The sequence below is a fragment of the Cupressus sempervirens genome, chromosome 3 (genome assembly GCF_028749045.1).
Source record: "Cupressus sempervirens isolate cs-2001-9-10 chromosome 3, ASM2874904v1, whole genome shotgun sequence".
NCBI lineage: Eukaryota > Viridiplantae > Streptophyta > Pinopsida > Cupressales > Cupressaceae > Cupressus > Cupressus sempervirens.
This window is the reverse complement of record NC_143120.1, coordinates 930,398,623-930,415,511: the sequence shown is the minus strand read 5'-3', so window position 1 is coordinate 930,415,511 and position 16,889 is coordinate 930,398,623. Positions and strand designations below refer to the sequence as shown.

The window sequence follows — 16,889 nt, the reverse complement described above, 5'->3', positions numbered from 1 at the left end:
TTTAGATGATAAATTAAATGAAGAAAAATTATTTATTTGATTTATTCTAAAATTAAATTTTATTTTACTTAAAGTAAACACCTATCAACTCATCATTGCAAGCATAAAAGCTTGCAACTGTTAGTATATTTTAAATGTTGGCCTCATTTAATTAGAGGATCAAACCAATAGACAATATTAAATATAACTTACCATAAATAAATAAAAGTAATTACTAAAATTTAATAAAAAACGAATTTATAAGTAATATTTATTGCCTAACCTTTCTTTTCTCTTTCTCCAACACAAATACCCGGTTGCTTATGATTCAATGGGTTCCAAGCAAACTTGCAATAAATAATCAAAGTTTTGTTCTTTTTCTGCTGCGATTTTGAATTTAGACCGAATGAAGCCCCCCAAATGCAGTCGCTGGACAATACTGATCGCCGTCTCATTTCTATTCCTCGTCCAAATCTCGACAATCCAAAACACATTTCAATGTCCAGTCATGAAAAACCTGAACTTTATCCACAATTCGACAGATTCTGCGCAGACAAAAACTCAGAATGATCTCAGAAGGGAAATGGAAGTCATGGGAGACCATCTAAGAAATTCCATCGATTTTTTGCCATTAAAAGACACAAATGTGGATCCAAAAACGGACCCAGATCGAACCTGGTTCATGAGCACTCTTCGGGGAAAAGAAGAAAACGGCAATCCGGAGCACTTTTACTTTCCTTCAGAGGCCTCTAATGGCAGAATCCTCTGTTTCAACGGCACCGGCAAATCCACTTCATACGGTTTTGCATGGCCAAAGTACCTCCCATTGAATTCAACTCTGCTTCCGGGTCTCTCATTCATAGCAGACAGTTACTGGGATTACAACAATCCATGGCACAGTATGATGAATTTGGCGGGTCACGAGGCATGGCGGATTGAAAACAAGTGCAGGGCAGCAGAAAGATTTGTTCTTTACCGGAGAGGAAATCTGGTGAAAAAGATGGGATCTTGGGCGTCTAGTCTTATGGAAGCTGTTTTGAAAAAGAAGGCGAGGCCAGATGAAATGGATTATGGTGGTGGTGTTGTTTGTTTTGAAGAGGCTGTGATTTACAGGAGAAGCTTGGGACACATGTCGCTTGAAAAGAGGATGGCGATGTTTGAGATGATCCGCTGTAAGGCTCGAGAGTTTTGCAATGTAGGTGAAATCCGGCGTGTTGTTAATGGGATTCGAACCGTGAACCTCACTCTGCTCGCTCGGACTGGTGCGAGGTCTTTCAAGAATGAGTCCCTGGTGGCGGAGGTAATTTCAAGGGAATGTGGAAAAGTTGCTGGCTGCAATTTTCGGCTCCTTCATGTTGATCATTTGAGCTTTTGTCAACAGGTATGGCATAGTTCTCTTACATGGTCTTAGTATTCATCTTACAACTGTTTGGAAAAGAGGAGGAAAAGTTATTTTTATAGTTTTTATATCATTCATATCTTTTGTGGAGTTTATATATGCGTGGTAAGAGGACATGACACTACTCTGAATTCTTTGTATTAGGCATTTAACTATGTCATGATATTGTTATCAAGATTTAATTGTGTAGTTTTTGAGTCAAACTCATTGACTCGTGTTTCATGCGTAGTGATTGACACAAATTGATTGTTCATGGCAATAAATTGAACACTTAGCACTCATTGGACCTAGGTGATGTTCACATAGTAGAAGCATCGGAACTTCCTAGGAGGTCACCTATCCTAGCTCAAGCACGCTTTACTACGGTGTTTCCTCTAATGAGTGCTAAATGTCCACTTTATTTTCATGAAAGATGGATTCTTGTAAATCACTACTCATGAAACATGGGTCAATGAGTTTGACTCAAAAACTATACAGTTAAATCCTGATAGCAATATCACAATTTGACTTGTTGCGGAAAAATATCTCCCACTTATCAATCTAATTATATTACAAGTAAATATGTTTTTGAGTATCCTATATTATTTTTAGTACACATAACTCTATAACCAATAAGGTGTGAAAGTACCTAGGTTTAGGAATATAATCATTTGCTCTCATGGTGAGATCAATAAGGGAGTTCATTTTGGCAAAATAACTTTGTTGTTTATAGGGTTATAAGTTTGGATTCGATAAGTGGATATAGTTTCTATAGCAAGCTATATTATGATATTGTATTCATGGTTCAAGGGTGTAATTTTTTAGTCAAATTCATTAGGTCATATTTCGTGAGTAGTACAAAAGGAGTCGAGAGCTAAGGTGGGTGTAATCTTGAAAAAAATGCATGGTTGACTGTAGTTTGTGAAATACGAGTCAATGATTGGAAGTTGTTTCTAGTTTCAATTATGTGGTTGACTTTTACTTCTCAATCAAAACTAGAAAAAACTTCCAATCAATTGATGGATTATGAAACACTAATGCATGAGCCAATGAGTTTGACTCCAAAACTATACAATTAAATTGTAATACTAATATCTTTCCTTTCAATTGTCTATTAAATATAGCTTATCAAAACGTAGAATACATTACAGAGAGTAGCATCTCCAAATAGTAACAACAAGCATGACTGGTCAAAATAATACCATAAATTTTGATGCAAGTGCATTTTGAGGCAAGGTCTTGTCACATTACATGATTATAAATAATTATAAATAATAGCAATGTTAAGAAAATTTATTATGCAACTTATTTAGATTGTCCAACTAATTGGCACTGTAGGACACACCTATCAGTGTGATTTTAGATTAGCCATCTAAAGAATTCAAAGCTTGGAATGTGTCATTTAAGTCAAAAGATGGTGATATTATGCAAGTTCATCTTGTTTCTTATTTAAGATGGAACTTTGAAGTTTTAAGGCTAATTTATTTATTATATATTAATGTACATTAATTTTTGTGTGTAAAGAAAAGGAAGGAAGAGAATAAACTTGAAATGATCATTATTGTGCTAATTATTAAAAAATGTTATAATAAATTTGCTATATTTATCCTTAGAAAAAATTAAATAAAAGATGTTGTGAGATACTTTTTGGTGTCTAATCTATGTAAATCACATATCTAGACAAAAATTAGATTCTACGAGAATGATATCTTTTGGTGTCTTTCTTACAGATTTTTCTAAAGATAGGTATGGTTAAATATTTTAAATTTCATATATAAGATTAGTAAGATGTTTTTTTTAATAGGTAATGGGCCGAAGTCTAGATTAATTATTATTACTTGAAATTAATTATTATTATATGTTAAGTTCAAGTAGACTTGAACCCAAGACCTCCCACACGAGAGGTTCACAAGTTACTGATGTGCTATAGGCGCTTGCCTTAGTAAGATGTTATTTAGTTCTTTGAATTATTAATAATTTTTTCTTTAAATTAGATATTTACAATTGTAGTATGTTTTAATAGTCTTTGAGATGTTATTTATTAGCATTAATGTTTTAAAATTATAGAATTGAAGTTACGTATTTTTTCTTTCTCCTCTCTTCAATTTTAATCTTTTATACTATTTAACTAAATTTATTTTATACATTTTAAGGGCTTTGTTTGATTTTTTTTGTGTAGGTTGAGGCAATGAGCATGACTGGTATTTTGGTTACAGTCCATGGAGCTCAATTAACAAATATGATGTTTATGTCAAAAGGAAGTAGTGTGATGGAAATGTTTCCAAAGGGATGGTTGGAATTAGCAGGGGTAGGCCAATATATATACCATTGGTTGGCTAGTTGGACAGGAATGATTCATGAGGGTACTTATAGAGATATTGAAGGTCCACATTGTCCCACTCCGAATGATCTAGACCAATGCTTTACTTTTTATAAGGACATGAAGGTGGGATATAACCAAACTTATTTAGAACATTGGACTTCTAATGTGATGTCTAAGTTTCAAAATAGAACATCCTCAATTCAAGAGTTATATCCTTCTACATGTAAATGCAATCAATAATTTTATGTAAGAAAATGAATTTTATTTTGAAATAAATAATTAATCTGAACTAAATGTCAATCTTTTGGACGTTATTTAATGAAATAAGAAGACCTTTACTTTGTATGGTAGTAATCAATGGAATTGTTCAAAAGCCTTATAGATGTCTTAGTAGATTGAGACAAAAATATTTTAGAATGTATTAGCACTCTTGACATTGTAAGTGCTTTATAAAGCTATATATTTTCTCGTTGATTTTTGAAGCAACTTTGTATGTTATCTTATGCATCTTTTGGACTTTTTCTAGTGTTGTTGTAAATATATTATTATTATGGGTAATCTTTAAATATTTATTTTAGTTCTTATGTTAAAGTTAAATGCACCTACCTTGTACATTTGATTTTATAAGTTTATTTTTTATTTTCCCAAATTATAATATCTAAAAGAACTCTATTAACTAGTCAAATTTTTAAATTATAATAATTTATTTATAATATAATTAAATTTATGTTACTAACTACTTTCTTGTGTTTTCAAGAACTAGAACTTGATTTTGTATTTATCAACATTATTTTAAAACTATGAATTAATATCTATATGGACAATTCATCATTTCTATTAATATAGTGTCAAGAATATGGCTCCTACTTGTAAGAAGTAAAACTTAATTATATGTTAAATAAGTGAATAATTATAGGAATTGTTCCACCATCATGAATGTTTGATAAATTATGTCATAAATTAATTTTATAATAATAATAGATTAAATTGAATACAATATCAACATTATTTACTCATCATCTTTACGCTACAAATAACTACACCTAACTTTTACACACGTACAAAATTTCTCCTAGTTTTAATATCTAAAATAAGTGTATTCAATTATTTCAAACTAAATAAAGTATATGATATAAATATTCTATGTTACAAAACTTTATTATTGACTACAATTCTTAATTATATTATTAATCATAATTAAAAACTTTATATATATAATATTATAATAAAAAGAAAACTCATTTTCCCATATATGATTTAGTGCAAGGCTTGTAAATTCTACAATATAGGTGAACTCTAACATGTCATTAACACGACTCAGACCATAATGAGCAGGTCACCCTTCTTACATGAACAAATTCATGTGCTTTCAAGAATGAGTTAATGGTGGTGGTGTTGATTGTAGGGGAATTCAAAAAAAAAAAAAACACCAGGATATAATTTCTACCTTTTTCACATTGTTGATTTGAGATTTTATCAATAGGTATAACCATGCTTAAATCTTCTTGATATTAGTTTTGAATATTAAGATCTTGCTTTCAGATTTGGTTATTTTTAGATCATTTTTCTTAGTTGTTTATTTTATTGGTAGATCAAAGAGTAATCTAAAATGTTGTTAAAAAAAAACGTAAATTTAGGAATTGTGGAAATCTCACAAGTTCTACACATGTTTGAAGTATAACAATTAGGAACAATATTTTAGTTTGAAGAAGATATTCTAAGTTTCACTCATGGATGAGTTTTATTGGAGAAGTTAGTGTAGTGTGAAATGAGTCGCAAAGCTTAGAGTGTGATGTTTAACATTAGATGTAATGATGTTGTGTCATGGTGAAATTTGAGTGTCAATCTATTTTGAAGAGATCTCTTAATACATTTATTTTAGTTCTTCCTTTTCTTTTTGTCTCTCTAGTTTTTATAATAATGTTAGGGCTTACTAATCATCTGGATGGTTATTGTGTTTTTCATGGTTATTTGTTAAGGTTTTCCTTTTTCTAACTATGTTACTCTACTTTTAATCTAGTTCTTTGGTCTCTTGCCCTTATGGTTGTTTGTATAGAGTCAACAACCTTGTTTTGTTGCATTATATTATGAAAAAAATACATATTACAAAATTATATGAGCTAAGGTTTGAATTTTTTGGATGGTATTTTAAGATTATATTCATGAGAGAGATTTATTCAAGAAGTTAGAATGTTGGAAATAAGTCACGGCTCTTAGAGTGTGACACTTGAGGTTGATACAAACAACATCCTAGTGTCTTGGTGAAATTTGCACGTCAATCTATTTTCAAGAGATTTATTGGCATGTGACATGGATGTTACAAATGATAATTTGGGACTTTGTTATTAGAAATATCGTAAAAGATATTTTAGGTTTTTATTTGTTTGGGTAGTATATTAAAGTTATATTCATGGGTGAGTGTTATTGGAGAAATGTAGTTGGAGATGAGCCACACGACTTAGGCTATGATGTTTAAGCTTGACCAAAATAACATCATGGTGTCGTGGAGAATTCTATGTGAACTTTTATTTTGAAGAATTTTATTGACACATTATACAATTGTAAATGATAGTTTGAGATTTTGCCAATAGGCATGTCCACTCTTCCAATGATTCAACTAAATTTAGTATATATATTTTAAGAGTTTTGGATGATTTAGTTTGTAGGTTGAGGCATTGAGCATGTATAATATTTAGGTTACAACTCATGGAGCTTAAGGGTATGTGTAGGATCATAGTGTGCCAAAAAGTGGCAATGAGAAAAAAGTGGAGTTTAAAAATGTCTAAAAGTGTTTCTAAATCTGCTATGATTTTTTTCCAACCATCCTAATACCAAGGCAAAAAGGTTGGGCCAAACTTGATCAGGTATCTGATATAATATTAGGTATCTGATTTGAGATTGGACACTCGAAACCTACGAGTAGGAATTTAAAAAAAAAGGCGGAGAGAAAATTTGGCATTTATGTTTGAAATTGGTTTGTATTGCCTTCGTTTCAGGTGTTAGATATAAGAACATGTACATAATATAGGTAACAATTTTTTTTTTTTTTAATAATGATTTTGAATTAATTTTAATATAAATTAGGTAATTTAAATAGAAATTGTTGAAAATTAGGTTTATTTTTAATATAATTTTTTTTTTGCAATTGAATAATAATGGCTGGCCTAAATGATGACATTAAACCAGGAAACAATGTTCCTCGAAACCTTCCACTAAATGATCCAGTACCCCTTCAAAATTGTCCACCAAATGATCCCCTACCCACTCAAAGCCCTCCTCAAATTGAAGATTTGATAGAAGAAAATCTCATCAAACTGAGGGGTTTGCAAACCACATATAAGAATATATATGTATTGTCTCCCATGCTATCCATGTTAAACACCATATTGGATAATATTCAAACATTTACCAATGAACAAAATGTTGCACTTCACTAGCATGAGAACATGCATGCCATGTTTGATGATGAGTTGGACTATGATGAGGTTGTGACCCTAAACATAAGTAAATATGATATAGTTAACCTTTTTGTGGACCCAAAAATGGGTAAAATAGTAGACTGCAAAAAGCCCAAGTTATCAATTAAATGGTGCACAAATAAGGCTATGCATGTGAACTTTCGGGATAGTTGGTGGATGGTTTTTGACAGGCCTCCACACAATAATTTAGAGGGTCTATTCTATTTTATTAGAAAATTGTATGCCAAATTTGTGTTGCACCTCAAGTTGAACTACTGGAGCATGAGGCCCTACATGGGTGTAGGAGGAGGAGCTCCTTAGGATAGACCCTTTGCCCACCAGAAGAAAGCTAGCACTTTTGTCCCCCCTACCGATGTCTCCCCCCTCATCTAGTGCAACATCCTAATATCATTAGAGAGGCTAGTTCTCAAACTGTTAGAGTCATCCATAGACCGAGTAGCCTATTGATATCCTGGGCTAGGTCAATGTTGCCTCCCTATGTTGATAATTTGTTGGCACAAGTTCATTATCGACTAGCTCATCACATGTTTTTTTTCCCTATACTTGAATAACACACAAGAATATTTTTCTAGGTCCCATAGGCGATCTTTCTAAGTATCACTTTGTATTTTCAATGATGATAAACCAAATACATGTACAAAGACTACACACCTTGACATGAGAGAGGAGGGGCATGCAGAGGAATGGGATCCTTCCGTGTCAATATGTGTATACATTTTTTTGTTATGACATATGTGATTTAAAGTTAATCTTTATAATAGAGTAATTTTAACCCATACTGACTTATACATGTATGTGAGCTTCATTCATCTTTAGTTGATGACTGAGGAGGAGCTCAGACAAGTTGATGATATTATACTCTCAACTATTTCATTTGGCCTTGAGACATCTACAGTACATTATATTATGCTCTAATTGTTTTTTAATTATTTTTTCTATTTGATATTGGAACATATATGGTTTCTAATCTTTCTTTTCTCTTGTAGGTATCACCTATCAATGGGGGGCAGAGTGCGGTGGGTGAGGCACAACCTATTGACAAGGGAAAGGTAATTAGGTGCTTTTAAAGTGATTAAATATCGATGCATTCTTGTAAAATATTTGTGCTAATGAAATTTAATTACATTATTAATTGTACAAGGTGTGGCTACTGGTGATGAGTCCAGGAAAATTCGGCATGCATTTCTATTCATAATGAGATCCCCATAGTATGTATAAATATCACTTATTTTTTCTTTTCCTTATTTTCATAAAAAAATTCAAAACTAATTTTCATGATATGAACAACTAGGCTTTTGTATCTCATAGGAAACACCTAGTGCATAGGAGGCTGGATGTCATAGTTTTGTATCTTTTCTCATGTAGCCATTATATCTAGAGGAGGGGTCAACAGAGGTAAGTCATAGTTTGAATTCTTGATTATATGTTATGAATTTAGTATGCTATGAATTATATAATGTCATAGTTTAATTTGTGTATCCCTCTGACAAACATACTTGAATATATGCAGGCCACAACCAACCAGGTTCCAAAAATCTTGACATATGAGAGGACTCCTAACTAGCACAAGAAGTCAATGAGAGAGGTATTTATGATAAAAATTTAATACTATATAACTTCAGTAAAAAAATGATCATTATGAATTCAAGAAATTCAATGTTAGATACATAGAATCATATAAATTTAGTAGTCTAACTTTGGGTTTTCCTTTTTGTTTATGTAGGAGGCATTTGATCCACCTAGTTCAACGAAGAGGTTGCATTTTGATCATCCACCAGTAGCATAGGATAGAATAGTTGACATAGGATGCATTATGAGATATTTTGAGATGGAATATGCCACATTGTATACAAAAATATTGATATTATACACATTTTGATGGGATGATCAGCCACATTTTGTATATGGATCTATGTGTTTTGATATATATATATGTATATATATATATATATATATATTTGTGTACTTTGTCTATGGATACATGAACTTTGATATATATTTGCATAAATTATGTACGGATACATGTATTTTGATATATATATTTTTCATTTATGTGCACAATTGTAATGGCCCTCCTCAAATCTGGTTGTAGATGGCTGTAATAATTTCCTTCAATGATGTCCCTTCTGTTTTTCTTTTTCGCTTTTCTTTTTCGATTGCTTTTTCGGATTCGGTTTTTGAACTGCTTTTACGAATTGCTTTTTTCGCCTGCTTTTTCGATTTCTCTTTTTCGGACTACTTTTTCGTATCTGCTTTTTTCAGACTGCTACCATGTTGGATCTCAAGACCATATATTTAAATGGTGTCAAGATTTCCAGCTTGAAGGGATTTTGTCCTTCAAACTATTGAGACATAATCTCCAGAAAATTTTTCAATTTCTTTGATATTTCCAAGCATGAATAAATGAGAGCCATCCTCTTTCTTTTAATCCCTTCCTCACTTGCTCCACGCTTCCGTCTTGCCAATGTGGGATAATACATGAGTTTTAATATTACTTCTTTTTTTCCTTTTACAAAGTCCATGTATGTACTCAAAAGGGGGACTCTTGATTTTTTATAAAGTGACTTTATAAAACATTATAATATTTAATTTAAATAGTCACTTTACCGTTGTAACTTCGAACATTAAAATAATATACCAAATATACTCAAAATACCACATATAATAGCTCATTAGAAAGAGCCCAAAAAAACGCATCTCATCTTGTCACTAAAAATGGAAGGCATTGCATCCCCCTATTGGCTTACTAAAAATAGTGAGTCTTTTCGAAAACCTAACAAACGAACTTCGTTTGGCCTGTAATTAAATTTGACTAGGCCAAATAACCTCAGGATCCCTTTTGAAGTCCTGGTTAGCCCTCGGGACCATACAAGAATGGGCTAATGACAACATACCTCCAAACTGGCTAAGTGGGGGACATTACAGTCTGCCCCTCTTGAAATTTCTTGTCCCTAAGCAATCTCAACTCAGGATGCTGAATAATCTCCTCTGCCTCCCATGTCGCACCCTCAACTGGTAGGTTCCTCCACTTTACTAGGTACTCCCTGATAGTCCGCCTACGAAGCACCCTCTCCCTAGAGTCAAGTATAGCCTCAGGAACCAAGACAAGCTTTCCCTCATCATCAAGAGGTGGCAATACTACTGAAGGCACCACATTGTGGCCCAATGCCTTCTTAAGGCATGACACATGGAACACATTATGCACTTTACTATCTACAGGCAACTCCAACTCATAAGTTACTTCACCCACTCTCCTGATTACTTTGAACGGTCCATAGTAGCATTGTTTCAATTTCTCTGCTCCACTCTTCTTGAGAGAGGACTGTCTATACGACTGTAACATGAGGTACACCATGTCTCCTACCTCGAAAGACCTCTCAACCCTATGCTGATCAGCATATTGCTTCTGCTGATTTTGTGCCTTTTGCAAATTTTCCTTTCAAGGATCGCATAATGTCCTGACACTCCTGCAAAATATCTTTGGCCTTAGGCACCCTACTGTCCCCAAATAACAAATCCAAAAAATTAGGAGCATCATACCTGTACAGTGCCATGAAAGGGGACATTTGAATAGACATATGGAAAAAGGTATTATAGCAGTACTCCCCTAGATGTAGCCACTTCACCCAAACCCTCTGCTGCCCTACAATGTAGTTTTGGAGATATCCCTCAACCCACTTGTTCACTATCTCTGTTTGCCCATCGGTTTGGGGGTGGTAACTAGTACTTAGAGTGAGCTCTGTTCCACATAACTTGAACAAATCCTACCAAAAGTGGCTCATAAATCTATTGTCTCTGTCACTAACTATGCTTCGTGGTATCCCATGTAGTCTGAATACCTCTCAAAAAAATAGTTTTGTTGTTTGTGCTGCTGAATACGTAGACAAAATTGCAAAGAAATGTGCAAATTTGGTCAATCTGTCTACCACAATAAAAATAAAATCCCGACCTTGTGCCTTGGGGAGGCTTGTGTGTTAGTGTAGTTTTTTATTTTTCCTATTTTGCTAGGTTTTTCCTACACTTTTAATAATCTCGCTTAGGTTAATAAAGCATGTCTTATTAGGTGAATGGTTGTGAGGTGTCACCTTCCTACATGTGAGCATCAATTAGCTATCTTGGGAAGATACTTTGCTATCTTTAGTCCGATAGATGGTTGCTCCTCATTGGTTGGTGCTGCCACCTCCTCCCTCTTCCTAGCCTATATAAGCATGCTACCTGGCTTGTATTTGCATCTCTTATTTTTGCATCCTCTTAATGTTATTTTTCTTCTAGCATTTGCATTACTCTCTTGGAGACTAACTCTATGATTTTATTTTGATTTTGTATCATTTGTATTCATAGTTTAGATATTTATTCTTTGCACTAGTTTTCTGGGTTATTAATCTTTTCAGATTCTAACATGGTATCAGAGCTTTTCTATGTGCAAGAGTAGATTTAGTTTCCTTATTTGAGAGATTCAGGGGGGGCTAATAAACTTTATTGTAGCTTTTTGAAAAAAAAAGTATGCTCTTCTCTTGCATCTTTGGATGATCTTGAGAATCAGAAAAGTTTTGACAAAAACGATTTTTCTTTAGGGTTTCAATTTCAAATCTGACAACCAACTTGCATATTTGGAGTTTTCAATCAGTTTTGCAAGTTCCAGCATGCCATTGATGGACTTAGGAAGCTGATCCAGCATTTTCATGTGATATTCTGGTTGTTGGGGTCATTTTTTGATTTTTGGAGCCATTTTTTACTATTAAAGGTGTCTGATTTACACTACAGCAACATCTTCTGTACATCAGAAAGGAAAATTCTTTTTGCGTTTTGTTCGCAGCCTCGAAAAACCATCTGGGTATCTTTTACATTTTGCATACAAGCTGTATATTTTGCAGAATCGAGCATGCAAAGCTACAGCCATACCCCTCTCCATTGGCAGTCATAGATTTGAACGCAGTTTTCAAATGTCTCGTTCTTGCTCATACAGACTTTGATTTTGATGATTCTTGTTATGAACTTGGCTATTTTTTTGTGCTCTATCCACTAGAGTTGTTTTTTGATTTTCATGCATGAATTCTTCAAAAATTGCAGATTCTCAGCCATGACTATGCACAGTTCTCATTTTGAAAACTTCAGAGGATCATAACTTTCTCATACGACCTCATATCGAGGCGATTCTTTTTTTGAAAATGCATGATTTTTCGAGTAAATCGCAGTGGTGCTATTTGTTTCCTTGATTATTGTGCCCAAGTTTCACTTCTAGCATATACTCTTCATGAGGGTTTGTAATGCATTAAAATCAAAACCACTAAGTATTTCTTTCTAGTGATAGTTGTAAACGCACTAAAATAAAGTGCCAAATTATATTTCTTTGGAGGGGTTTTTTGATTGAGTAAAAGGGGGGGGGGGGCATTGTTGTGGTTGGGTTCTCTTCTTTCTAGCATTTCTTCTCTGCATTTCTTCATCATGGATCAAACAAATATGCCCATCCTAACTCCATACAATTACTTTGAGTGGAAATCATGCATGACAATTCACTTAACGAAAGCTGGATTAAATAGGATAACTATGGGACTTGAAACTGAACCTGCTAAAGATGAAGATAAGCCTAAGTGGTTTAACAAATGTGATGAGGCATTTGGAACATTGTGTTTGTTTGTTTCTCCTGACTTGCTATTTCACATTGAGTCTTTGGATACACCAAATGAAGTATGGACAAAGCTAGAAACACTATTTGGCACACAAGATTCAATGAGGGGTCATATGTTGGAAAATGAATTAATTAGTTTGAGTCTAGGCAATTTCAACACAATCCAAGATTTCTTCACCAAATTGAAATCACTAAGGCTGCAGTTAAAACAATGTGGAATTGAAAAGAAAGATGAACAACTGATTCTTAGTATTCTCTCTAAGCTAAGTTCAGAATATTCTGTGTTTGTCTCTACATTCTATGCTACTAAGGGTGCACTTGGTACTCAATTCACCATGCCTTCTTTAGATGATTTTGCTGTCAATCTCACTCGAGAACAGGACAAGCTAATCAAGATGGGCATTCTTAAGTCCTCTAAGTCACATGCCTTGGCTGCCAACCAAGGCACAAAAGAACAACAAGGACAAAGTAGTAACAACAATAGTAAGGACAAGAAACAAAAGAATAGCGAGGAGAAAAAGGATCAGATGTTGGTTTCTTCAAAAGCAACTATTGATACACCATCTTCCAAGGGCGATAAGCCTAAGAAAGAAAAGGTCAAATGTGCCTATTGTAAAAGACCTAGTCATGATGAACATAAATGTTTGCAAAAACAACTTGATCACTTGACATACATTCCTGAGAAGAATAATATTAGTGTTCCTGAGTCTATCAAACAAAGTTCTAATGAAGAGTCTAACAAGGCAAAAGAAAACAACAAGGGGAAAGGAAAGGGAAAAGCTCTTGTTGTAGTTGCTTCCTCACCATCCACTTGGGTTCTTGATTCGGGTGCTTCGCACCACATGGCTTCATCTAAGGAAGAACTTGCATCCTTGGAGCCATGTACTATGCCTTCTATTTTGATGGGTGATGACACTCCTATTGAGGTGTGTGGGAGAGGGTCTATTGATGTGGGGGATGGCACATTCCATGACGTTCCTTATGTACCCTCACTGTCAACTAATCTCCTATCGGTACACCATATCACTCACACAGGTTTAGGCAAGCAGGTTGAGTTTACTCCTGATTCAGTGGAGATACGTGAGTTGCACAATGATTCTACAGTTGCAGTTGGGAGAGCATATCATCAGTCACAGCTCTATCTATCTTCTCACTTTGTTCCTGATCCTCCATCTATTTTTCTCACTCACTCTAATGATGTGAGTAAATTATGGCATGAGCGGTTTGGCCATCTTAACTTCCGCTATTTGCATTAGCTTAACCAGCAAAGCATTGTCATAGGGTTGCCTTCTACTTTGACATTGGAGTCACTTGGAATACATGATAGATCTTCTGATTGGTCAGATTCACTTGAGTAGTCTTCTACCTCCACTTTTGATGCAGAGAGTGATTCAGAGGACTCACCTCCTTCCTCTCCTAGTCATCATTCATAGGTTGATGATTCTCGTCTAGATTCTCCATCTTTTGGTCCACTTTGGGCTAGACAAACCTTGTAGTTTGCAGGTGATTGGGTTGGGAATCCATCAGACACCAAGCAGAGTCGTTCACAATTCCAGGATGCTCTACATATCTTCATTGCTACTTCCTCAAATCCATAGTCCTTTCATGAGGCTTCTGGTATTTCTGAGTGGGATACAACTATGCAGGAAGAGTATAGTTCCTTGATGAGGAACCACACTTGGGATCTTGTCCTTTTTTGTAAGGGAAGGAAAATTGTTCGATGTAAGTGGATCTACCAGACAAAATTTGCAAGCTTTGTTGGGGGTATGGGATGCTTCATCTTTTGGGGGGGCTGATTCCTCTCACTTGGAGTCCTAATTTTCTTTGGGGAGTCTCTTTTCTCTCTCTTTTGGAGGAATTTTATGTACATGGGTACCTCATCAGGCTTGACTTGCCGGGACCCATTTTTACATCTACCTAAGCTTCGCTTATGGGGGGGTGTTAGTGTAATTTTTTATTTTTCCTATTTTGCTAGGTTTTTCTTACACTTTTAATAATCTTTCTTAGGTTAATAAAGCATGTCTTATTAGGTGAATGGTTGTGAGGTGTCACCTTCCTACATGTAAGCATCGATTAGCTATCTTGGGAAGATACTTTGTTATCTTTAGTCCGATAGATGGTTGCTCCTCATTGGTTGGTGCTGCCACCTCCTCCCTCTTCCTAGCCTATATAAGCATGCGACTTGGCTAATATTTGCATCTCTTATTTTTGCATCCTCTTAATGCTATTTTGCTTCCAGCATTTGCATTACTCTCTTGGAGACTAACTCTATGATGCTATTTTGATTTTGTATCATTTGCATTCATAGTTTAGATATTTATTCTTTGCACTAGTTTTTTGGGTTATTAATCTTTTCAGATTCTAACATTGTGATGAAATCCATGGAAATGCTATCCCACTTCTTCTTTGGTATGGGTAGGGGTTGTAGTAAACCACCTGGAAAGGAATGTTCCTATTTGTTTTACTGACATACTTGGCACTCCCTAACAAACTGAAGCACTTCTGTTTTGAACCCTCTCCAAGTGAAGCGCTCTCTCACCTACCAATATGTCTTAAAGAATCCAGGATGTCTTGCCAATGGTGAATCATTAAATTCCCTCATAATCTTTTGCTTCATAACAGACCCGGGTACTAAATAAATCCTTTCCTTGTAGATGATCATATCATTTACAACAGTGTATCGACTATCCTGAATAGTTCCTTCAATAACACTAGATGCCCAACTATCCTTGGCATACTCTACCAAGATCAACTCTCTCCAATCATCCATGACTATCCCAACAGCAAGCAAATGAGGCCTTCTGGATAAAGCATATGCGACAATATTTTTCTTCCCTTTGACATAGACTATGTCAAAATCATAAGCCTGTAACTTACTCACCTATTTCTGTTGCCTTTCATTAAGATCCTTCTATCCAAGGAAATGTTTCAAGCTGTTATGATCTATTTTTACTATGAATCGGCTCCTTGCTAAGTATTGCCTGAACTTAGCTAGCGTGTGCATGATTGCTTGCATTTCTTTGTCATAGATGCGATAAGTTCTCTCAACACCTCGTAATTTCTTGCTCTCATATGCGATGGGATGTTTTTTTTGCATGAGGACGGCTCCTATGCCCTCTCGTGAGGCATCACATTGTAGCTCAAAAGGCCTGGTGAAATCTGGAATGGCTAGAACAGAACATGTACTCATCAGCTCCTTGAACCTGTCAAAACAATCCTAAGCCCTCTCTGACCACTTGAAACTGTCTCTCTGTGTCAGATCTATAAGTGGTGCTGCTATCTATGAAAATCCCTTCACAAATCTATGGTAGAACCCACAAAGCCCAAGAAATCCCTTGAGTTGCGAAGTGTTCCTCGGTGGTGGCCAATCCAGAATGTCCCTGATCTTGTCTGGGTCAACCCAAACACTTCTTGCACTAATAATATGCCCTAGATAAAGCAACTTTGTCATCCCGAACTCGCATTTACCATCTTGGCATATAATGACTCCCTCTCTAGAATGCTGAGCACTACATCAATATGCTTCAAATGTTCCTCCCAAGTACGATTGTATATCAGTATATCATCAAAAAAAATCACAACAAACTTCCTCAACTGATCTCTAAATACTCTATTCATGTAGGACTAGAAAGTGGCGGGGGCATTAGTCAACCCAAAGGGCATGACTAAGAACTCAAAATGTCTGTAGTGGCATCTAAAAGCTGTCTTCTCCACATACACCTCTCTGACCCATATCTGGTGGTAGTCGACTCTCAAATCAATCTTAGAGAAGTAGCATGCACCGTGCAATTCATCGATAAGCTCATTGATGTGCGGAATAGGGTATTGGTTTTTTATTGTCTTCTTGTTTAGCTCCCTATAATCAATGCACATCCTCATTGTACCATCCTTCTTCTTTACCAATACTACTAAAGAAGAGAAAGGACTCTTGCTTGGTTGTATGTGCCCCATGTCAATCAACTCCTTGATTGCCTTTTCTATTTCATCCTTATATCTCTTTGGATGGCGGTAGGGTGTGATAATGACTGGCTTAGCCCCTTCCTCTAACTCAATAACATGCTTGATTCCCCTATCTGGGGGTCTCCTTAGAGGTATCTCACT

The 16,889-nt window shown here is 35.0% G+C and overlaps 1 protein-coding gene across 1 annotated transcript; it reads left to right on the top strand.

The window, feature by feature from the left end:
* Positions 1-385: 385 nt before the first annotated feature.
* LOC149569804 (uncharacterized) lies at positions 386-8,354 on the top strand. The gene is made up of 4 exons (XM_089817009.1): positions 386-1,360; positions 3,537-3,665; positions 8,146-8,208; positions 8,301-8,354. The coding sequence occupies exons 1-4, from the start codon at positions 386-388 to the stop codon at positions 8,352-8,354; spliced, it is 1,221 nt and encodes a 406-aa protein (XP_089673135.1).
* Positions 8,355-16,889: the final 8,535 nt, after the last annotated feature.